General features: G+C 39.6%; 1 protein-coding gene across 1 annotated transcript; it reads left to right on the forward strand.

The window, feature by feature from the left end:
• Window positions 1–494: 494 nt before the first annotated feature.
• PIP4P2 (phosphatidylinositol-4,5-bisphosphate 4-phosphatase 2) lies at window positions 495–23,548 on the forward strand. Its single transcript, XM_059485712.1, has 7 exons — window positions 495–655; window positions 6,434–6,582; window positions 7,628–7,734; window positions 9,835–9,958; window positions 15,581–15,633; window positions 21,514–21,604; window positions 22,735–23,548. The coding sequence occupies exons 1-7, from the start codon at window positions 550–552 to the stop codon at window positions 22,876–22,878; spliced, it is 774 nt and encodes a 257-aa protein (XP_059341695.1). The 5' UTR covers window positions 495–549; the 3' UTR covers window positions 22,879–23,548.
• The last annotated feature ends 1,449 nt before the right edge of the window (window positions 23,549–24,997 follow it).

The raw sequence follows: 24,997 nt of genomic DNA on the forward strand, positions 1-24,997 counted from the left end.
TCAATGGCACCAGAGGACAGACATCCCCGCTGAGCAGCAGATTTGATAACGCGTCGATTTATCTCCTCACGTTTAGAGCTGTTCCCACCGCTGTCACCTCGGAGAGTTCCTCCTCCATCCATCTGCATCCCCAGAGCCCTGGAAAAGGCGACTGCTCCCAGCTAAATCGACTATAGCACTTCCCTGGTAGTCATGTCAACATCCAAACACAGAGCTTAAAACAACCTTAACAAAACAAACAATTAAACAAACAAACAAAACTAGAAAAAACCCCACACATCTCAACAAATGCACTCTTTTTCGGGAAAAATTTATTTACGACCGAAGGTTGTTATGTTTGTCTAGACACCACCCCCGGCCTGCCCCGCTCATTACCCCGTGCCGGGGGCCGGCCGTCCCTCCTCCCCGCCCCGCCGTCCCTCCTCCCCGCCCCGCTCTCATTCATTCCCAGCCCCTTCCTCTGCGCTCCTTCCCCTTCCCCGGCGCCGCCGGCCCGGCCGCCTCCCCGCCCCGCGCCCGGCAGCGGGCAGGGCCCTCCGCGCCGCAGCCATGGCCGCCGAGGGGGTGGACGAGCGCTCCCCGCTGCTCTCCGCGCCCGGTTCCGGCAATGTCACCCCGACCGCGCCGCCCTATCTGCCGGACAGCAGTCCCCGAGGTAAGGCGCTGTGCGGGGCGGGGGGCGGCCCTGGCTCTGTGGCTGTGACTGTGGCTGTGTGTGGCGGGGGACGCGGCGCCTCCGCCCGGGTGCGGCGGTGAGGGGCTCCCCCCGCCCTGGCCGCGGCAGCGGGGCCGGGCCGGGGGCGGCCGGCGGGGGAGCCCCCGCCCCGCCCTGGCCGGTGGGGAACAACAGGTAACGCCGCTCCGTGCCCGGCACAGGCCCTGCTCCCCGCCGCGCTCCGGCCTGGGCGGCTCAGCAGGAAAAATAAAAGAAATTAAAATAATTGTTTGCAGGGGCAGAACAAGCCCGAACCGGTCTGCTTATTATAACTCGCTCGCATGCCGCAGCTTGCGTGGTAATTGTTGGACTTGGGTTTCCCCATTAATTAGGAGCAGGATTAAGTGGAAGATCCGGCGCTGAGCAGCTCGGCTGGGCACAAGGGCTGCGGGAGGGGCGCAGCGCGGGGCCGAGCGCGCAGGTCGCCATGGCCGGGCAGCACCGCGGCCTCAGCCCTGCCCAGGTGTGGCCAGCCCGTCCCCGGCCTGGCAGTCCCATCGGAATAACGAGGGGACTCGGTGCAGTGTGGCAGCTGGAGTCCAAACCCGCCAGGATGCCCTTGCAAGCACGTTTCAAGGCCATAGCTGGTTATGGCTTTATTTTTAAAGCAAGTCCGATACTGCGGTTACAGATCTGTAGCCGTGGCATAATTATATGGTATTATCTCTCTTGCATAGACTTAGGAAAAATCGTCCTGTTGATCAATACTGACTATTTAATTAGTAGGTGGAAAAAATCACTTAGAAAATGTGAATCAGGATGTTATCAAAATACATTAGTAGGATTTTTTTTTTCAGTTAAACGTTTTGGAGCAGAAATTGAGGTGTGGAGAAAGCTGAAGGAATAAAGATGAAATAAGATTAGAGTAGCTTTGCTAGCAGTACCCTTTTAAATGTAAGACTACAATTCTCATCTCAGTAGGTCCAGTGTGTTGGCCCTTTCTTAATGATTTTTATTAACTGTATAGATTCATGACATGCATGCAACTAGAATGAGTGAGCATCTGTCTGTTTTGAATTCTATTTAATCTCGCAGAAAGCTAGTCCTCTTGTCTTGATACAGAAATGTATTTCAGTTAGGGCTGTAGCTGGTGTTGAGTGTTTACTTTGATTTGAAGTGGACAAAGGAGTATTGGCTTAAAAAACAGCAGAGGTTGGATGCTTTGGCTTTTTAGTTGGGGTTTATTTGCCATCAATTTTTTAGTGTTGGCAGAATCCCCCAAGTAAACAAACAAAAAAATCCATTTATCTACCTTAGTTTACATTCTGGGGTTTGATATTTTTATTCTTAGTGTTCCTTATCCTGTAACCATTTTTGCATACATTTCAATCTGTTTTTTGTTTTTTGGGTTTTTCTTTTTTTTTTTTTTAAGTCTTTATAAATTTAAAAAGTAATGAAAATGCATTAGATTAGTGACTCTTGTTTGACCCCAGGGTAAAACTCATGACCTGGAAATGAGCTGGATTCGAAATACTCGTTTCAGTTGGTAGCCGTGTCCTCCTGTGCCTTCAGTGGCATCTGTTACTTGAATATCTGGCTGGGCACCTGTGGTGGGATGAGGTACTTGAGATAAGTGGTTTCTTCCCAAAAATGAGGAGGAACCAACACAGAGCTTTCTTGAATGTCGCATATCTCTTGTTACATCAGTCCATGAGCAACTAGGCAGCACTTGAGAGCTGCTCTGCAGAGCTCTCAGACAGCTGTGGAACAGAATTGTGCAGGGCTGTGGCTCAGGCCCGTGGCTCTACTTCCCTTCTCTGTCGGCTTTCCTTAGTGAAAGGATCCCTGCAAGCTGAGCTGCCTTTCCAGCTGACTGGCAGGCTTCATCTCCCTCCCTAGCACAAGGCTAGGCTTAGAGGGAAGAATCATTCCTGTGGAAGAACTGGCTTTGCTTCCAAAGCAAACTCCTTCTGCTGAGCTTCCTTGATTAGCATCATCTGGATAGTGTGGGGTGGCAGAGGAAGGAGGAAGAAGCCCTTTGTATCAAAACTACCACCTGAATGTACATTAATAGGTTTATCCCTATAATTATCTACCGTGCCAAATATATCATCCTCAACTTTAAATTAGAGAGACCATATTTTGAAGGTACCCTTCTCTTCCCTTGCTGAGCTGCAGCTGAGACCCAGCTGACCCTTCCCTGTGTAAAATGGTTGAATCCTGGTAATGGCTCAGTGTTCTTAATGATGCAAGCAAGAAAAAGCTTTTCAGTGTGGATGCAGGCCACAGTATTTAAGAAAATTTTCACAACATTGACAAAGGGTGAAACTATCAGTTCTTTTCCCTGGAGTAGGATGGTTAGTCAGTGTTTTTTTGTTTAGGGTTTTTGGGCCCTGTCCAGGATTTCTTAGTTTTTAACAACGTATCTCTGACATCAATCATTAAACTTTTTCCCTTACCCACCCCCTCACAGGTCATGATAAAGAACTATTTTATTTTTTTTAAATCAAATAAAATTAATTTATGTTTGACCCTGGTAGGCTTCTAGTGGTTCTCTGTTGTTTCCACCCTTCATCTACCAGGGGAGGAAAGTACAGAAGGTCCACAAGGAGTTTCTCAGGTTGCAAATGGGATATCTTCCATTGCATTGCTGTTCTGTAGGGTGAAGAGGGAGTCAGAGGTACTGCGTGGTAGGACACTTTGCTGATCTTCCTCTGTTGGGCTTTTTTTTTTTTTTTGTTTGATTTGTTTTTTGGGGGATTTTTTTTTTTTTGTGTGTGTGTGTTTTTTTTGTTTGTGTTCATTTTTTTTTTTAAAGAGAAATAGATAATATAGCTGTAAACTGGTGTGTCAGCAGCAGGGAATTCACTATCTAATTACATTCTCCTGGTGTGTATGTGAAGCTTGCCTACCTTCCAGTATGACAGACTGACAGACCTTTATAAACTGGTTTTAGATATTCTAGTTAGCCTGAAATTCAAGATGTCAAGGAAAAAAAAAAGGTCATACTGAAGTAAGCTGATGTGCTTTCAAGCCTTTTTATTAAGGGGTAAGGAGCAGCTAACTGAGACAATATCTTTATTTTCCTTTTCACCATCCCCCACCCCCTTACGCCCCCCAGATATACTCTTTATATTTAATTTTTTTGGTGGCTTCTGCTGGCTTGTTTTTTGGACCTTTCAAAATGCACATTTTCTTTGAGCATGAAGGTTGCAGTGCCAAGATAGCTCATGCTTTCTGCTCCATAGCAAATGTTATTTGCTGCAGCAGGGCTCTGAAAAGCAGCCATTATTCCCTTGCTATCTGATATTTGCTGAGGCAGCAGGACAGGAGCAGCGAGGCTGCTTACCTGGAAGCCAGGCAGCTCCAGTCTGAGGCTGAAGAAGTGGCTGGTGCTGTGTGTAGGGGCTCACACACCTCAGTTTACCAGATTCATAAGTTATCACTTGGAAATAGGTATAGAAAATTATAAATGTGTAGAAGGTATGGTTGTCAAATTTTCAAGTATTCCAGGACTGTGGAAAGCTGAAATGTTGAAAGCTGAAATGTTGGTGGCTGTGTCTCTTCACTTTCTGGTACCCTTAAAGATCCTGCTTACCTTAGTACAGCCACCCTGTTCCCAGCTGACAGAATTGAGCTGCCACACTCAAAAAACTCAAAAAGTTAAGAACTTTTGTAAAACAACTGTTGCTTTTCAAAAAAGCAATCTTAAAGCTGGGAGTGAGCTGTAAAGGTGTCTTGACAGAGAGTCTGGTGTTTAGTCTTTGGAACATGCCCTTTGTTTTCTGGCTGCCTGTTCCCCTCGCCAGAAAGTGTCAGCTGCTCACTGCAGGAGCAGTTAAGCAGTCTGCTGACTGCCAGAACCCACTGGAGCAGCCTTGACTTTGCCACGGTGGTTACTCTAACCTGATTTCTGGAGTGCTCTGGTAGGCTTGAGCTTGTCTCTACTTGCCAAAGTGTGTGGGTTGGGGTTTTGTCTTGCGTGTGTTTGTTTTTTAATGTCTTGTAGTGTCTCATGTCCTGTGTGTGGCAGCCTTGCTTAAAATAGGGTATCACAGTATTGCAAAATATTGATATTTAGTATTTATTTTTCTGTATGCTGCATTTTTTCAGAATGTATTTCCTCAAAAACAGAAGAAATAACAGTACTGTTACCTGATATTTCTTAAGGATGTTGTTTTCTGTAACCAGTGTATCAGAGCTGAACGTGTGAAGTTCACTTCCTCAAAATACAACATCAGTTAGTGTAATGAATTCAGAGTTGTATTGCTGCATATAAGTTAATTTTGTTTCTCATCTGAAATAATTCACATATATTGGATGTGATTCTGAGACTCTAAAGGTATCCATCTTTTTCCTGCTGCCTCTGCGAGTTAAAATCAAGCATAGGTCTGGGTCATACATAGACCAAGTAGCAAAGAGAGATAGCAACATGGCTGTTCAGCATGCACTTCAAAGATGTGTGGTGACTTTTGGATCTGAAGGGCAGACAGGGTTTCTTCTATCCCTCCAGCTTATGGCATTCACTCCAAGACAGCAAAGGAGTGATGAGTGCATTCTCACAGGCTTAAATTTAATACTCAGGCTTGTCAGCTTTGATAGCAGCCTGTGATTTCACTCACCACCCTCCAGCAGATACTGCTCTGTTCAATGCTGTTGGTAAATGGGAAGTAGGCTGATCTCTCATTGCTTCTCTGAAGATTTGGTTAGCTGCTTGGATGTAATTTTTGAAAAACTTATTGAAGCCCAAGGCTGCAGAGCATTTTGAGCTACTAGCATTTAAGAAAGCTAAATATGAACTACTGAATAGGCCTGGTCTGAATTTGCTTACCTGAAAAGCCCTGAACTTCTTGATGAAATAAAAGTCAGTGCTAATATATGCCAAAGAGTGGTGATGATAAGCTTGTGAGAGATCACTGTGTTGAATTATTTTCATTCCATGGATTCTTAAGCCTCAGATAATCTTCAGTGTTTCCTCCCTGTTTTGTTGTGGGCTCAAGACTGACAAAGCTGGAGTTTGAGGTCTGCTCTTCCCTGGAGGCCTGAGGCCATTAAAGCCTTCCCAGTGTCAGCCTCTCCAGAGTGACTGAGGACCTTCTTGTGCATTGGCACTTTGGCTCCTGGAAAAGTATCTGGAACCCTTAGAAGCAGAAACTCTGAGACTTCAGGGTTTTTTCTTCAAGAAAGCATATATTTGCTGTTGTACTCAAAAAAGAAGCATTACGTGCCACCTCCTATCCTAAGACCTGTTTTCTTCACAGGAGTTTTTTGTGTTTTTACCTGTATTATCTTTTAATATGTGATAAACACTTGTCTGTATTTCAGTCTTTTTAGATCTTTGTGGACGCTGTTTTTGACTCTTCCTACCTGTGTTTTATTTTCTGGGTCTTTTTCTTCAGAAGCCAGTCTCTACTAATCTGTAGTAGGTTTGGGGTTTTTTAGTGGTTTTTTCTCCATGTGTTTTCTATGGACTACAAAAAGTTGATTTGAAATAAATTTACATAGATAAGTTCTGTTGGATCCAGATTTCTGGGGTGATTTACTGTGTGTTTGTTTTGCTGGTTTGCTTTACCTACAACTAAGCATGGTGTTTGTGTACACAGAAGTTGTGGAGAAGGGGAAAACAAACTTAGTTTTGTTCTGTGTTTATACTAAACACTGAGTTTGAGGTGTAAGGGTTTTTTTCTTCTTTGAGCCTGTGCCTGCTGGAAATGGTACTTGCTGGAAGCGTTTTAGGATGCTCTGTTTTTTCAGCTGAGATTTCCTTGTCTCTTGCAGCAGAGCTTCCCCCTCCATACACTGCCATCGCCAGCCCAGATGCCAGCGGAGTTCCTGTGATAAACTGCCGTGTGTGCCAGTCACTAATCAATTTGGATGGCAAGCTGCACCAACACGTGGTTAAATGCACAGTCTGCAATGAAGCCACGGTAAAATGGATTTTTGGTGTTTTTTGGGGGGCACTGGGGGTAGCACTCATGTCCTCACCTGGACGGGTGGGTCCCTTCCTGCCACCCCTGAGGAAGAGGACGAGCCAGCCCAGCTTGTCCAAACACATTTTTTTCTTCTCCTGTTAATTCAAGTCTTCACTATTTGGCTTCTTGCTTTTATTTTTCCTCCTGCTTTTATTTTTTTCCTCCTGCCAGTTTTAGTTTTGGGATGTGATACTGCAGTGCTTCACAGCTTCTGCAAGCGTTTGTGTGAAAAACACTGGATTTCACAGCTTCTGCAAGCGTTTGTGTGAAAAACACTGGATTAGATTTATTACATGGAGTTATTATATATATTTTATATAAAAAGAACATTAAAGTATGTCCTGAAAACAGGAAGCCTTAAAACTGCAGGATTTTTTTTCCACTTAGAAGAGAGAGTAGAGAACCTGCTGCTGATAGTCACTTTCCTGTCCAATATATAATGTTTCAAGCCAAACAAAGTATTGTGCACCTTTTGATTTGCTGCATGAAAGGGACATTGAAACTTTACTCCCAGGTTGGAGAAAGATAATTTCTGTACAGTTTAAAATAAGAGTACAGTTCGGTGATGTCTTCATAGTGACTAAGAAACAGACTGTGGTCCTTTCACTGTTGAATAAAGCCATTGTACCAGGCAAGAAGGGTTGCTTGATGTTTTGACTGGTTTTGAGTGATTGCTTTTTATTAATGCATCACGATTTAAACTCACATAAAAAAATAATAACTGCACTGAAGTCTTGAGTTGTCATTGCTAAAGTATGAGTGTTTTTTTCCATGAGTGAGCAGAATTTGCTTGTTCTAGTGAGGAAATTTTCATTTCTTAAGAAAGAAAAAATTTCTAATTTTGTGTTGACTCTAAAGTTTCTTCTGTAAGAGGAAGTGCATTTCTGTTAACAAGAACTTTTCACTGGAGTTGTTCTGCTTTGTGTTCCTGTTATGTGGAAAAAAGTGAATTGCTGTGACTTCTGATGTGTGTTCTCTGGTGGTTGTGGTTTTTTTTTAGCCGATCAAAAACCCTCCTTCAGGGAAGAAGTATGTTAGATGTCAATGTAACTGTCTCCTTATCTGTAAGGATACATCTCGGAAAATAGGCTGCCCAAGACCAAACTGGTAAGAATAAAACACTTCCAGTGCCTTGAGATGGTTTTCTTTAAAGCAACTGTTGTCTTTGTGTTGAGTATTTAAAACTAAAAGAGGTTCAAAGCCTTGGTCTCTTTACATGGGCACTTACAGGACTAAAATAAAACACTGCTAGATCAGTTTGGTCAAGTTTTGTAAACAAGTAATACTGGTTACCTAGTTGTCCTGTAAATGTGTAAATGGATACTTCGGAACAAGAAAATAAAAGATGGATTTCTTTTTAGAGGAGATTTACCCCTAAGTAAAAAAAAAAAACAAAACTGAGGGAGATATTCAAGAGGTAGTAAAATGCTCAATAAGTACCCCAGTTCAAAGCTTTGCTCACAGCAAAATCTCTTCATACTGACAAGGCATGAGAAAACACATCTTTCTTTGCTCATAAAAATCATAAATTTCTTCTCAGCATTTAAATGGTGTCAGCTGTAGGTTGGAGGTGTTTTCCATATGAGGATGAGCTCTGATTTTGATTTGTGGCTCTAGGACTTAACACTTTCACTGCAGACACAGGTAGTGCTAGTGTCCATTTTGTATTTTTTTTTTTAATTAAAGAAGAAAAAAAGTTTCTTCCTTTAAGTCTCAGATGTGTGTGTCCCGTTATATAACTACTTTGTAAGTCAAAAATAATGTAAAGAGAAATAGAAGAAAATCCACTTCTCATTTCTGGGACTTAATAATTTCTTGGAGACTTACTTATTGTAACCACACAGAATACTCACTTTGCTAAGCTCGGAGTAGGGATTGGGAGTGAGATGGGAGATGGAGTAGTAGCTTGACTTCAGTTTCCTTAGTTATGCTGAGTTTTCATTCTCCTCTCAGCTCTCAACTTAAATGTACACACTTGCTGTAAAAGAAGCAATTGTGATTGCCATAGTGATTGCTCTTACTGTTGGGCTTAAGGTGTTAAAGATTCCACCGAGGTAGGAGGAGTTTGATTGGAAGTGGTGCAGCTCTAACAGGAGAAAGGGAAAGGAAGGCTGAGTCTGCAGATGTGTGGAGGGGAGTTCTACCCCACCAAGTGCCCAAGTTAGTCACCAGGCTATTGGCTGTTCCGGTTTTCAAACATAGTTTGGGACTTGTGGGAATTGACTCCTTTTACTAACGCTTGGTTGGGTAGGACTTCAGAACATTCCCAACATTTTCTCAGAGTGAAAAATGTTCGTGGGATAGTCCAGTTATAATATATCACATGGTTGGTAACTAAACTAAATTAGAAATTCCTTAATTTTATTAAAATAATCTCAAAAGCATACATGTAAGCAGTAAGACAGCCTATGTATTTATCTTGCTAGAAACTGAGCAATATTGGTATAGTGTACTTTGAAGGAGGGAGTTGGGAGTTTGACCTAAATGGAAGACTCCAGATTGAAGGAAAGGCATTCAGAATACAATTTTGGTTGTAGATGGAAGAGATGCAATGCAAATTAAATATTGCTATAATTTTCCCCTTCAATTTCTTCATTCTAAGAAATCTCCTCCTCATTCTGAGTTGGTTAATTTGAATACTGTCATTTTGGACTGACAAATTGTGTAACTAAACTGGAAACACGTTCAACATAAAAGTAAATAATTAGTTTAAAGTAAATTGATTTCATTTAGTCAACCTAGGGTGGTTTTCATTTTTAGTTTACTCAATGTGAATGGAATTTTTACTGTACAAATATGAATATGCTTCTTATATTGACATGGTTGCCAGTAGTGTGGGAAGGAGAGCTAGATGATGGAAGATCCATACTCTTTCTACATGTTTCACATGGGTATGTACATTTCAATTCTCAGGCTTGCTCAGCCTGGGTATTAAGTTTTCATTTTTCTGAGGAACACCTCTGTCATATGCTTGCAAGTCTGATACAGGGTTTAGGCTTGTATGGCTGATCTTACAGGGAAAGAGAATATTTTTAAAACTGAAAATACTTTAGAGAGTGACCAAAACTGGGTGCATCAGCTGTTTAACAAGTAGATTATAGTTTAAATGTGTAAAAACATTTGGTAGTGACTGAGTTAATTGCTTGAACACATCATCCTTCTCTTTTGCTAGCTTAATTACATGTGTATCCAATGTTCTTAACACAGTAGACGCATCATTACTCTTGGTCCAGTGATGCTGATTCCAGAGGAGCAGCCAGCTCAACCTGCCTTGCCAGTTCAACCAGATGGGACTAGAGTGGTGTGTGGGCACTGTGGAAATACATTCCTTGTAAGTAAAGCATCACATTCTCCTTCTTGCCTCACCATGCTGTCCCTCAAGCTGTTTGTTGTAAGCAGTTTTTAGAGCGTATTGCCTCACTCTCTGCCATCATTGAGGAACTAAAACTTCTTTACTCATTAATATAGTGTATGGTCTGGTTTTGGTTATTTATATGCGTTTCAAGAAAACTTTTAACGGTCTTTCTGTACATGGATAGATAAAGCCCATGTCTTATTGTTTCATGATGTGAGAGTGGGCAGTGCTGGAAGAGGAAATTGGTTTTCCAGGTTCTGTTGGGGCTTGCAGTGGTGGCTGTGTTCTGCAGTGGCCAAGGGAGCAGTTCTGTCATTGCTGTATGAGCCCTGGAAAGCTGTTGGTTATGGCACTTGCCACTGGCATATCTGTAAGTTGTTGGAGAACTGGAGGTTTTGGTTTATATGTGAGTGCCAGTTGAACTCTCTGTAGCCTTCTAAATGGACACGGTGCTGCTACATTTGAATTTTGATTGCCATACACAAGCAAGCTAGCTTTGGCTTCATCATCCAGCAGTGACTGAATCTCTTTCAGGTTTGGGGGTTGTAGGAAATGGCTAGATTAGGGGTACGGTTAAAGAAAACAGTCACGAGAGAGGTGGTGCATTCCTGAAACAAAGGGTTGTAAGATACATAAAGATCAGAGAATACTCAAGTGCATTTCCTTGTGCAAGGAAAAAGGCAGCTTAGGGGATGCCACTCCATGTCAGCTTGTACCAGCAGAGAGAGAAGGGCTGGCTTTTGTGGCAGGCTCTATAATGGCTTATGCCTTTAAGTCTTCACTTCAGGTTTATGGATCAGTGAGGTGCTTTTGTGGCTTAACACCACCCAGCCCCCTGCCCTGGTGGTGGGGAGAACTGGGGAAAAGGTAAAACTTGAGGGTTGAGATAAAAATAATTTAATTATTGAAATGGAAAAGAATACTAATAATGATAGAAATAACAATAATAATAGTAATGAAAAGAGAGAGAGGAATAAAACCCAAGAGAAATAAGTGATGCTTAATACAATTCCTCACCACTTGCTGACCCAGCCAGTGTCCCAGCAGTGATCAGCATCTCCCAGCCAACTTCCCCCAGTTTGTGCCCCAAACGTGATGTTCTGTGCTATGGAATATGCCTTTGGCCAGCTCAGCTGTCTTGGTTGTGCTCTCTCTCAGCTTCTTGTGCACCTCTTTGCTGACAGAGCATGGGAAACTGAAAAGTCCTTGACTTAGGGTAAACACTACTTAGCAACAACTAAAATCTTAGCTTGTTACCAGCATTGTTACTGAATCCAAAAGAGAGCACTGTACCGGATATTAAGAAGTAAATTAATAGTCCCAGCTGAATCCAGGACAGGTGTGCGGTAATGTTTGAACTGTTATAGTAAGTGATGAGTGCAGGGAGCTGGAGATGGCCCTTGTGCTTCTTTCTTTTTTTTTTTTTTTTTCCTGAAAAGAAGTAGGAATATGATGAGGAATTTACAAGTAATCTGCTAACTGGGAAGCAATTAGAGAGATGCTCTAGAAATATTCTGTCTACTAATTCAGCCTATGTACTAAAAATACATAATTTCTTATAACCCTTGCTAAAGAACAGTAGTGTGAAACTGAAGATAGCTGAAGTGGGTTTTCTGTTTGCCTTTTTTTTTCAGCTTATATTTAGGGACTTTGACAGGCATAGGAATTTTACCTGTCTTGATCTCCTGTTTACTTTATACAAGTACATTCCAGATTAACTTTGCAGTTTACACTGTGAACTATTCAGGTGAACATAAGGGGAAAAAAGCAAATCCATTAAGTCTGGTTTTGCCCATAACTACTGGATTATGCCTTAAAAGGTTAAGTTTTCTAGTTTGGGATTTGTGCAGGCGAGTTCCTATCATCTGGCTGCTTTTGGGAACTGCAACATTTTGAACTTCATAGTCCTGTCTGCCAGCATAAGACCAGTTTGTCACTTCATGGTATGTTGAAAATAAACTCTCTGAACCATTAGAAATTGGAAGCTTGCTATTTCTTTATGCTGAGTTATCAAGAAATAAACCCTTTTTTGCCTCATGTTACACAGCTTTCCCATCAGTCTTTTGCTTCCATTTTTTTCTGTAATTAAGTTTGAGATTCTGAAAATAAAATTTCTAGTTTAGAAAAGTCAGGAAATTGTTTGGATTTCAGAATGAGCAGAGAAGCAACAAAAAAGTATTTTAGCCAGCCTGGAAGCTCAGTTTCTGAGTTAATATTTCTGCCTTTTGATATCTCCATGTTGTGAAGATAATAGGTAGTGCTAGAGGCATCTCTCAGCAGCTCACTAGAATCCCTGGGATAGAAAAGTCAAATTGTCATGTTCTGTGTTCTTTTAAGAGTATCAGCTTGTTCACCATGTTTCCAAAATTTTATTTTCCATTTGAAAACAGGACTGTGTTTTGCCTGCCTCTGCACGTGGAGGGGGTGTTTTTTACAAATTATGAAAACCACACTGCTTGCTGTGGTGTGCCTTAAAGTTTCTCTGTCTTAGCTGGAAGAATGTCTTAGTACTGAAGTGAAATTGTAGCCAAACTATCGATACTTCACATCTTGTTAATCAGATTTTTTTTTCACGTGGTAAACTGATATAAGTTCTTTCTGTGTTAAGGTTTCTACTGTTTCTGGCAGGTTTGGACTTGACAAATGGAAAAAGGGATAAAATAGAAAAGGAGGGCACGACGAGGGTTTAACTGTGTTGCTAAATGTCAGTTTGATCTGGTTTGGGCTGTTTTGGGAGCTTTTGGACTTGGGCTGTGCAGTTGCTGTTTCTGCCAGCAGTAAATCATTCCCTGCTCCTCCTCTGAGGGACCTCTGCCTGCAGTGCTCTGTGGCTGTCAGAGGCTGAGTTGCCTTTGGAAATGGGGGACAAGGGAGGGCTGTCCCTGTGCCCTCTCCCTCTCTGCCGTCTTCCTGCTACTGTCCTGGTTTTGGAGGGACCTCAGGGACAAGAAGCCAGGAGCAAGCTACGGAAGCCACAGGCTGCAGGCTAAGCACTCTGCTTTGTCAGCTGTGCTTTGTCAATTTTGTTTTTTTAAAGTAATCAAATATGAAAATACTTGCTTCTGAAATAATTGAATAGAAAACCCATTAAACTTTTCAGAAAACTAAGATACATTTTAGTTTGTGAAAGTATTTTGCCTCCCCAAAGAGGGGAATAAAGAAGCTTCTTTTGCAGCAGCAGCTGTATGTAGGACTGTGTATGTATTTATGTACCTATGTCGTTTTGTTTTGGGCCTTTTTTTTTTTTCCACTAGCTTGTGTTGAATGCACTGAGAACTATTATAGGCTTAGAAGGAAAATGTTTGACTGTTCTTCTAGTGATTCCTTTGATGAATGTCTGGTTTTGTCCACAGTTGACATATTGACGAGTTCTGTATTCCTCATCTCTTCATCTGTGTTTCAGTAGTTCTAACAAGGGATTTGGGCTGTATATTGTATTGCTCCAATTAAAAAAACATCATTGTATTCTCAGCAGAGAGCTAAATTTCATGTAAGTGTAACTTCTTAACAACATGAATCAATATTAGGTACTTTAAAGCACTCTGGAGTATGAGTAAAAAATGCTAGCTTAAGCATGATTTAGAATGTACACAAACATAAACTTTCCCCACTGTGCTAATATGATTTGAGGTCTTGTACTTTGAAAGTCTTGTCACAATTTTGCTCTTTTTCTACAAATACTTCTGGTCTGTGTAAAAGTCATCATAGCAGCTACTGCTTCTGTTATTTCCAGGTAACTCTCAATGAAAACAGATTATTGCTGACTCCTTTTTCCATCAATAATTGGAGCCCAAATGCACTTGAGTTTGTAGCCTTTAATAATTTGGGCTAATAATTAGAAGTTTTAAAACTCTGGAAAGATCATTAATGAGTAACCAAGGAAATGGAGTTGCCTACACTGTGATATAGAATTGAAACTGGTCTATAGAAGTGAGGTTGAATTACTATTAGGTAAAATATAAATCCTGGAATTAGACTTCCCTTTATTTCTGGAATTGCAGGTAAAAAAGCTGAAATAACTGCTCTGGTGAGGCCTCTCTCCATCCCTGATACTGACAATTGCATTTTATCCCACTTTCGCTGTGCAGAGTTAAGGGAAATTGAGTAGGTTTTTGAAAGGGATGCAGAAAAATACTTAACTTGCTCCTCTGCCAGGAATGTGGAAGTAGAATTAATGCTCTTAAAAAGCTGTGCTTGGGTGGGGAGCATTACAGAAGTTTTATTAAGGACTAAAATGAAACTAAATCAGTTTGGTCAAGTTTTGTAAACTTGCTAAATCAGTTTGGTCAAGTTTTGTAAACAAGTAATACCGGTTACATAGTTGTCCTGTAAATGTGTAAATGGATACTTCGGAACAAGAAAATAAAAGATGGATTTCTTTTTAGAGGAGATGTATCCCTAAGGGAAAAAAAAACAACCGAGGGAGATAGTCAAGAGGTAGGAAAATGCTCGATAAATACCCCAGTTCAAAACTTTGCTCACAGCAAAATCTCTTCATACTGACAAGGCATGAGAAAACACATCTTTCTTTGCTCATAAAAATCATAAATTTCTTCTCAGCATTTAAATGGTGTCAGCTGTAGGTTGGTGGTGTTTTCCATATGAGGATGGGCTCTGATTTTGATTTGTGGCTCTAGGAGTTCCTTTCACTTCAGTAGGACAGCTTCAGATTTCTCATGGAGATAAGGAAGGGCCTCGTGGAGGCACTGGGGATCTGCACTGTGGCTTCTTCTCCTGCTTTTAACTTGCAGTGTGACTTTTTGCATCACCCAGAAAACTTCCGACTACCCTCCACTTGAGAAAGGCAGGGGAAGAGAGAGAGAGAGCTGCAGTTACAAAATAACTGCTTACAGGGAGAAGAAAAAGAGCCTTATTCCCTTGATCAAGGCAAACATGTTTAAAATGTTTGCTTAATACTGTTATCACAGAATGAAATAGAACAGAACCTGCTGTTTTTAAGTGAGTATATAATGGTGTATCTCCTGGTTGAGTTAGTTCTAGGCACTGCTTTCACTAAGGCTGTTTCCCACATAGGTTTCAGTCTGAGCATGGAAGGTGGTGACATGTACAGTTTTACATATCATCTTTTTAAGTCATGTAAAGTAGTAAGAAGTGTTCTCTATTTCATTGATGTAAAACCTGATATCTACTTTCTAAAATATTCTATACCACATTTTTTTGTATAACCAAAACTTAGTTTTCATAAATGATGCAGAGGTTGGGAAAAGATTGGAAAATAATTCTGGCTGTAATTGTGCCAAAGAAAACACACTTATTTTGATTCAGGGTATATTCATAGTCTTTAAGTAAGAGAAGAAACCTATTTATGTTATAATGTTGCGCATACTACGCCTGTTGATGCAACCACATTACGTCAAGCAAATTTTGTAATACTAAGGCAAGTCATGGGAAATGTTCACATGGAAATCCCAATCCAATGTTGCCACTGACAAAAGGGCATCCCATTTATAGAAGAAAACAAAAAACAAATCAAAGAGTCTGAGAAGCAAAATGTTTTCCTAGTGACATTGAACATTAGGTGCAACAACCATTTTCCCAGGTCTGCTTTTCAACCTTTTTATTTTTTTCTCTTTACAGTGGATGGAACTGAGGTTTAACACACTAGCAAAATGCCCACACTGCAAAAAAATGTAAGTTCTCTGAAAGCAAGGTTATGTAAATTACTGTGAAGTAGCCAGTGTTTCTTCTGTAAGTCTTTGGAGTAAAATGTGTTGGCTGTGCTGATTATTTTGCTGTGCTCACCTGAACTTCAAGGCTAAAGCAGATATTGTGTGCATGTGAATTCTCCATTCTTTATGCAGAAATCAGTAGCTTTGGCATATCCACCTGCATTTATGAAAATGCTCTGATTGAATTGATAGAGGCAAAAATAAGCTGCTAACAATATACAGGAATAGGTTGCTAAAATTAACTTTTTATGTCCTTGAAATTTTACCTCTTCATAGTAGTAATCAGATATCATCTTTAAAGGTAGAACTTGAATCACTTTATTGTAAGGGGAGGAAAGGAAATAATCTTGTCTTAATTTGAAAGAAGGTTTACTGATACTATAAACTCAACGCCCAACTTGTGTTAAACATCTTAATGCATTATCTTGGTTAACGTTTATGAATGACTTGGGTATAACTTGTGTGGAATAACTTGGGTACTCATTTGCTATTACTTAAAGAAGAACAACAAAAATTAGAATACAAGAGCTGTAAGCTTTTTGTTTTGGTTTGGGTTCTTTTTGGGCCTCTCTTTTTGAGTATTTGTTTGGCCTTTCTTATCTGAGCTCGGGAATTCTTAATTTGAATTGTTGCACTAGTAACATACTTTAATACTTTCAGCCACATGGTGTGAAATAAGATATAAATATTACTTCAGAGACCTTCATGTCCTGCTGATTTATTTAAATATGTCTTCCTTTGACAGGCAAGTGGGACTTCCAGTTAAAGGAACATGTTTTCCACTGGGAATGGAGAATCTCAGCTGTGTTACATGTTGTAGAAAAACTAGCAGGTCCCTTAGGAAGGAGAAAGTGTAGGATAAATGCACTGTAGGTGTGGGCATGGCCTGGCCTTCAACACTGACTGAAGTCTTATTTTGGAGTATTTGATAGAGAAGTCAGTCTAGTGCTGTGTTTAACCTCAGGGGTGTAGCTAACCCAGTGTGGAGTTGTGGACATGTTCTAATTTGCTGAGATTAAATAAACTCAGTCTTGATGAGATGCTGCTTTGCAGGGGTGTGTGTACTGACACATTAAGTCTGTTCAGTCCTTGAGCAGGCATTGGAGTTTGCTGTTTGGTTTGTTTTAAAACTAATTGCAATTATGCTTTATGTCGCCCTTGTTAGCTGACCTTGGCTTTTTTCTTGATTCTCCTTAGGTCAGTGTTATTTGTTGTTTAACCTTAAAGACAGAAAACAACCAAGCAAAAAACCCAACCCTAACAATAACAGCAGCAATATAAACTATGCTCCAAACAACAGTCAGAAGTCACAGCATGTGATCTTTTGGTCTGTCCTCTGTTGATTAATGTTGCTTCTGTTTTAAATTCCAGCCAAACTCAAAGTTTTTTGTAGTGTTCTCCTCCATAAAGTGCAAAGCATGCCATCCATATGGAGGAAAGTGGGAGCCTCTCTGCAGTGCAATTTGTGATAATTACAGCTTGCATGGCAACTGTATTGCAGAATGCAAAACAAATTTTAACAAGTGGGCACATCTGTCCTTGGGCTGAGGATGCAAACTGTGGAATATTGTAATTTAGCTTTGAATGAGTTGCTCGGTGTTTTCCCGCATTTGGGATGTGATGGTTGGGAGTTGCGCATTTCCAGCAGCATAAACATTTCTGATACATGGATTTAGGGCACAGCATAGGTGAGACACAGCTTTGAGTCATGATGATGGAATAAATAACTGCAGTGACCTGCTTTCTATCAGGTCTTTGTCAGAGGTCAGCATAGCCAAGGAGTTAAAAGGGAATGTAGGGTTTCATCTTATTAATGCAAAACTTCTTTCATTAGTAGCTGAGTAGTCAGATGTAGAACTGTTCATTCCTTCTGTTGATTAAGTTGATAATTGTCACTGAGAAAAGGATAGTGTAGACTAAGGCAAAAGGAATCTTGAATCACTGCAACAGTAAGTTTTCCAAGGAGACATCAGCTGACACTTTTTAGATTAATAATTTTGTTTCAAATGTTTTTAGAAGTGCAGTGAATCTCTGCAGGTAGTTTGTTTGTGACCTTCCATTTGGTTGATGGATATTAGAACTTTATATTACAAATGTCTTCTAAAACTGCAAGGGAAGATCAGTAGTTATTACTTGAAAAAGTTAAAAATGAAACAGTGTTCAGGGAGAAATAAGGCCATCATGCCTCATAGTACCTAAACAAAGGAACCTCTCATATCTGAGTGTAGAGGCAAATAGGATCTTCTTGTCTGTTTTTAATCCCATCTATGTCCTACCATTGTGATACGACTTTGTTTTGTGATGCACTTGTTTTGTCTTGAAAAATAACTTGGGAAACGTAGGAAATTAATTGTGCTGTAGAGAATAAAAACTTTTTTGGTAAATGACCAAATCTCTTTGGAAGTGTACTGTAAGCCTATCATGTTAGTCTAGGTGAAGTGTTTGCAGAAGGCTTACTGATGTGTAGTGGCTGCCTGACACAGGCCCTTATTTGCATAGGGAAAATAAATGTAGCTAATGAGGAAATGATCATTATACAGTTGTATTTTATAGTGACACCTGGGAGTGGGGGAGAAATGGTTTCTTTTTGCTGATTTAGTTTTCTGCATTTTTAAATACCAGATGTTTATCAGCTTGTTTTCCAAAAGTGAGAGATTCAGGGAAGCCTTCTGGTATTTTTCTTGTTTAATGATGAAGAAGCAGGAGCTGGTTTTTTGTTTGCTGTTCTCTTTCTCAAGATGTATATTAAATCATCTAGAAAATTCAGTTCGTTAATTCAGTTACTAGAAAGGGAATTGAATGCTACAGGTTATTATTACAGAATGTCAAATCTATTTTTTTTCCTTTAGAATCTATCTCTTTTACTTTTTAAGGTCTGCCAAAACTATGAACCCTAATGAATTTATAGCGCCTTTGCCCCATAAAGGACTTTTAGTAAAGAGAGATATGTTGGAACCCCATCACTGCTGTGAATGCTAATTTCAGCAGTGCTATTCACCTTCAAAATATTGGCATTTTAATTTTCCTCTTAAAAGCATGTTTGAAATCCTGGTCATAATTCCTATTACTTGGAGCACAAGAGGCCCAACATTGCTTCCTGTGGTACTTCTTTTATAGCCTTTGTCCCATGTGGCAGTTTTCCCCTCTTCTAATAACTCCATGATGAAGTATTGGATTTGGCATCTTCTGTATCTGCTGCTGCTGCCCAGAGTTCTGGCAGGTGCCTTTGCTTCCTCAGCAGCAGCTCAGAAAGAAGGAACTGCTGCTTTCTAGAGAGTTCTCTCGTATTCCCACAGTGGAACTAATTGGGTGCTTCTGGGATAGGAAGAAAGTTCTTTTGATCCCATTTTAATATTGCCAGATGTGCTTGTCAGAGTTTTCACAGTTGGTAGGTTTTTGGGACAGAGTTTCAACTTTCTTTATTCTAAGTTAATTTGGGGGGTTTATGTGTAATTTGGGGTGGGTAGAGGAAGCCTCACTATCTAGAGGAGGCCAGTGGCTAACATCACTGTTGGGAGGTGACAAATGAATAATGATTTATTTGGACTCTTAGGTCTGTTACACGACTGTAGAAACTTTAATATCTTTATTTAATCATTGCTTTCTGTGGAAAGAGAAAAGCAGCTAAATTGAGACATTCTTTGCATTTCCATTTTGTTGTATTTGAGTTGATGGTTTCTCCCCCAGCCTTTCTTACTGGATAGGAGGAAACACATGAGAAATATGGATGGAAAATACACACAACACCTGCAATATTATGATTACAAAAATAAGACTGTAAGTCAGCTCTGAAAGTGAAAGTCTCTTTTCCAGAATGAACTTTGACTCTGCATGCAATACACGGTACAATAAGTATCATGTATGTTTTAGCTGTATTAAACATGACATTTTTACCAGCTTATCCTATGGTATCCAGCTCTATAATAGCATTAACTCTGAATACATAGCCACAAAATCCTGTAAAGGAGGGAACCTAAGATCAGTTTGGCAGGCTCAGTCTCTTCCCTAGTTCCCTTTTATAAAACTACAGTTTGGTTTTATTATTTTTAACTCATGTAACTTTCAGTTGAACAACATATCCCTTTTCTAGAATGGCTGTAGAGTGGCTTTTGGGGGAGTGTGTGGAGGTGTGTGTGTGAGAGGGTAAGATACCATTATTTGCCCAACTGGGAATTCTCTTACCCTAATCCTACCCCAACCCCAGGCACCCTCCAGTGTCCTATTTCACTATGTGTTGTGAGGTTTTGCTAAGGAAGTAATTTCCCCATGGAAGCTAATGAGCAGTACTGTTTAGGGACTTTCTAACTCTTCTGAAAATGGCTTGTGAGTAGTCACTTTATTCAAATCTTGCCTTGAAAGATGAAGCTCATTGTGTTAGCTTGAGGACTGTGGTAGTGTTTGTTTGTTTTTTCTCTTGGAGCATTTCAGAAATTCCTTGTAAAGAAATAACGTTGAAGTAAAGCTGCTTAAAGCAATCTATTTGAAGGCTTTCTAAGACAAATACTTAAAAAAATTTAGTCACATGCTAAGCATATGAGGCCTTGCTATGTGGTTAATTAACTGGAGCCAGAAATTTGGTCAGTCATATGATGCATGTACTGCTTCAATTGTTCAGCAGGGCTTTTTTCTGTTACGCATTTATCTTGAATAAATTGAGCTATCATGAGATGTGCAAAAGCATTACACATTTCCTAAGGTGTGTTGATCTCCCAGAATGGGATGAAGTACTTAACTAATGATAGCATGCTTCAAAACACCTCTAAGATAGATAATGCATGCTTTATAAAACCACTTCTGCCTCTCTAGTCCTTTTAACTGTGTTTCAGTGGACTTAAATCATATTCCTATTTTCCTCATTACTAAGCTGTATGTGATTGCAAATGTGTGACTCAAGATGTATTTGCTAAACAACGCTGAGCTTCTAGAATAATTTTTCTAACTTGTAGTAGATAATGTTATGGTTTATTTGCATTTATAGTCTGTTAGAGTGAAGCACTGTCTTGATACAGCAGGTAGAGACAGAGCTGTCTGTCCTGGATTTCATAGTCTTGATGATGAGTGACAGAACTTCTAGGGGATTTATTTACCTTGGTTGTCAGAAGTTATTTGTGCAGCTCATGTAAATTGTGATAGAACTCTGAAAGAAATTGCAAAGTAAGAAGAACTTGTCATGTTCTTCAAGTTCACTTAATAGCTTAAAGAATTTCAGTATTTGGAGATGTTGAACATGTAAAAAAATTACATGTCTGTGACTAAAATGATTTGTATTTATCTTCAGAGCAGTTTAGTCACTGAATGGTATTGAGTATCCAAGAAATGGATACTGAAGGTTGTTATTCTATTAAAGACATGTAGGGGTGGTAGAAGTTATTTTCACTTACTTAGATGTGGTGAAGTATTGAAGCCATGTGCTGATGTACTAAAAGTCTGAAGGGTGTCTTGCATGGAAGCTGAAAAGCAAACTTGAGTTTTGCCATCCAAAGGCTATCCAAGGCAATTACTGGGATGTACTGTGGGTGCAGAAGGTAGACACACTCAAACTGTGGGTGTGGCCATTTCCTTTCTTGTAAGCACCTAGATTTTTAGGTACTAGATAATCACTGGCAGTTCTTTACAATACAAATGAGGACTCTGTCCTGTACTTTGTAGTATAACTGTAGACTTTGCTTGCAACTCTATAAACTGAAGATGGTGTATTGCCATTCTCTTTCCATTCCCCATTGAGACTGAACAGTTACTGTTGATGATAGGGGTGGTTTTTGTGATGGTTGTTATTTGGTTGGTTGGGTTTGGGATTTTTTTGTTTGCTTTTAATTTACAATTCCATTTATTTTCTAACAGTTCTTCTGTTGGAAGTGCACTGCCACGGAGGCGCTGCTGTGCATATATCACAATTGGGATGATATGCATCTTCATTGGTGTTGGATTAACTGTGAGTGATGTCCCATGATAAATTTGCAGCTGTGTGCAGGGGTGTGTGTGCTCAAAGGAGTTCTCTTAGTTGACCAGCTCTTCTTTTCCCAGCATTTGAGTAAAACTTCTTGAATTGGTGTGGGTTTTGTCATCTCCATTCAAATTGTGAACTTAATCATCTGAGTAGGCCAAAAAAAAGGAATTTTTTTAAAAAAGGTATTCTGGCACTTTGATAGTCTCTTTTTTTGATGTTAAATTTGACTCTTCATCTCTAAAAACTTGAGTTTTATGAAAAATGGCTCACTTCACTGTAGAAATACTGGAACATCTTGCTCTTGCTAGAGCTCTCAAAACTTCCATGTTTCCAGAAATACATATTGCTGTATAAGTTCCACTGCAGTAGAGGTGAATGGGCTTCCAAGCACTAGAAATATGTATGAGTCTTTGTAATTTATAAAAGCTGTAAAGTGTAAAACCAGCTCATAAGCTATTGACAAATGAGAAGGCTCAGTCTGTTGTTCTGTGAAGTGGAACCAGTGGTATCTGGCTTACTAGTGTCTCATACAGGTTACTAGAGCCAACTTTATACCTGGGAATCCCAGAAAATTTCATGTGAGGAAATACCTCCAGTGAATTCATATGTGTAATTCTCATTATGCCTCTAACTTGTGTTTTAACTTGAATAATTAATTATGTGTGATCTTAAATGAGTTACGAAGGATTTTCCAGGTTCCCTAATAGAAACAAAGCCAGAAATAAAAACAGCAAGAGACAAATTTCTTTTCCTTTTTTTCATGATCTTACTGAATTGGAAAATTATGTGAAAACATTTTTCTATCAAGTTTGTCTAGAGGCTTGTGTAGCCTCCATCCTTGGAGTTATTTGGGACCTAGCTGGGTTAAAACCATGAACAACTTGGTGTGACATTGGGGTTGATCCTACTTTGACTGGGGAGTTGGCACTAGAGGTCTCCTGATCTCCCTTTCACGCTCAATTATCCTATGGTTATGTAAAATCAAGCTAATAAAACACCTAATTTACCCTTACCAGAGTTGAAAAGGTGCTGAAATGCTTCTCCTTAATATAACTTGCTCTTCTCTGAAGAACAGACAGTGCTGTATGTTTGACACTACTGTTTTCTCTTTTTAGGTTGGAACACAAGATTTCGCCAGGCGATTTCACGCAACATATGTTTCTTGGGCTGTTGCTTATCTCTTAGGTTTAATCTGCCTCATTCGAGCCTGCTACTGGGGGGCCATTAAAGTCAGCTATCCAGAGCACAGTTTTGCATAGAGAAATTGTTAGGTTATAGGTGAACATCTAGTAGTTCTGGATATTACATTTTGGACACTTTTAAAACCTTTCCTGTAAGGATTCCATTCTGTTCAAAGTAGTTTAAAGACTGGGGGTCTCTAAGAACAAATGTTCATTGCACTACATAATATGCAAATAGTTTGTTTTGCTGCTAGATTCCCTAGCTCTGAATACTAAAGCTATGTTTACATGTTCATAACTCTGTCTTTATAGGCGTTGAATTGTATTTCGAACAGTATTAAGTTTTACATTTCCTTTGTTATGTTCAAATCCGTCTGCCATTTTTCTAGATTATCAGTAAGAATTCAAAAGCAAGAGTGTTTATAAGTGTTTCTACAGTAGCTTCACATTTGTACTTAACATTTTAACTAAAATTATATTCAAGTGGCTTGCTTTAAAACCTAAGCAATAAGCATTTTGCTTGAACTGCTTTACTGCATCTTTTGCCTAAGATCATAGTGACCTTATTCAGGAAATGAAACTTGTGAGTATTTAAGACTGACACTGTTGCTAGAGAGACATTTGTAAACACTGTATGCTTGGAGATTTTTCAGGTAGAGAGATGCTATTTTGGTAGTCCAATTAAATTTCCATTTATCCAGGGTTGGATTTCAGTTAGGATAAATGCTTTTTCCTCAAGGATCCTGGGACTGAGGTCTTGGTTTTTGGTTTGTTCTGGTTGGTTGGTTGTTTTTTTTTTTTTTTTTCCTTTTCTTTTTTTTTTTTTTTTTTTTTTTTTTTTTTTTTTTTTTTTTTTTTTTTTAACTGGCAAATCCTAAAAGCCATGCTCGGATTATGGAACTTATGGAACTTAACTCTGGTTATTCGTACAAGTTCCTTTACAGGGTCTAAGGGAAGCATTTCATATGACTTGGTTTGTAATACTTCAGTGTCATGTAGATGACAATAAGACGGTGATGGGTTGCCTCTTACTTTCCTCTGATCACATCAGATTTTCCCTGCTTGGGAGAGTTATGACACTGGTCACTGCAAAGGGAGACACTGTAAATTCTCATTAACTGCTGTAATAAGGAAATTAGTAAGCTATTTCTTGGACCATTCCATCAAAGTACATCTAATCAATTTAGCACTGACTTGCCAAGAGAATACGGAAACAGAAAGTTTTTTCTAATGATGTATTCACAAAGGATTGAGGGACCAGTTCTTGCACTGCCCATCTTTATAATTTTAAACAAGTTTTTGCTAAATTCAGAAGGAATGTCCTGAGTGATTTAGACAACTAGTAATTTAGCTAATGGGGTCAGATGGGTAAATTAATATGGATGTTTCAGGGATACATGTAATTTAAATTATCTATGTTCCTGCTAAGTCAAAATGATACTCGGATAAGGATTTTGGAGCACAATAAATGTAAATGATCGAACTGTAAATGATCTGTCTTTGTATGACGCTAAATGTATAAAAGCAGTAGCTCAGGATTACAATGTACCTTTTACAAATAAACTAATAAAGAAATAAAGATTATTATTCAAACTTAAATGTATTTTGTTATTTATATGTATATAAGAATGTGTAAGTGGACGAATTTGTTGATATGATACAGGAACCACAAAGGTATGGCACACCAAAGGTGACCTCTGCATTTTTGCCAAATGGCAGCCTCAAGAATATAAGATAGCAATAATAAATTGCAATTATCTTGATGTTTTAGGAAGAATGAGGATGTAAATAATGGATGAAACCAGTGTTGTGATTCTATTTTCTTGAGTCAATGGCTTATTGATGGACTAATATACTCCCTTCTTTTCCTAGTGCTTTTTACATCCCTTCACTGTTGAGATTTGCTGTATTCACTTGCCTTTGAATCTCTGAATACTCTTTCCTGGTACTTGGTGTTTCAAAATACTGCCTGCACTCCACATTGTGACATAAAGTAGGTTAGGGCTGTACAGAAAATCATCCACTGCTTTTGTAACTTCAGTGAGGGTGGCATTGGGAGTGGGAGGGGGCTGGGTATGGTGTTATTTTAATGAATCAAAGGAATTTGTACTTTTCTCCCCTGAGTTAAGCTATACTTTATTTCCTGTCTTGTGTTTCTTCTTTTTCTTCTCAACCTTTTTCATCCGAAGGCATGGAC

This window comes from Ammospiza nelsoni, chromosome 1, assembly GCF_027579445.1.
Source record: "Ammospiza nelsoni isolate bAmmNel1 chromosome 1, bAmmNel1.pri, whole genome shotgun sequence".
NCBI lineage: Eukaryota > Metazoa > Chordata > Aves > Passeriformes > Passerellidae > Ammospiza > Ammospiza nelsoni.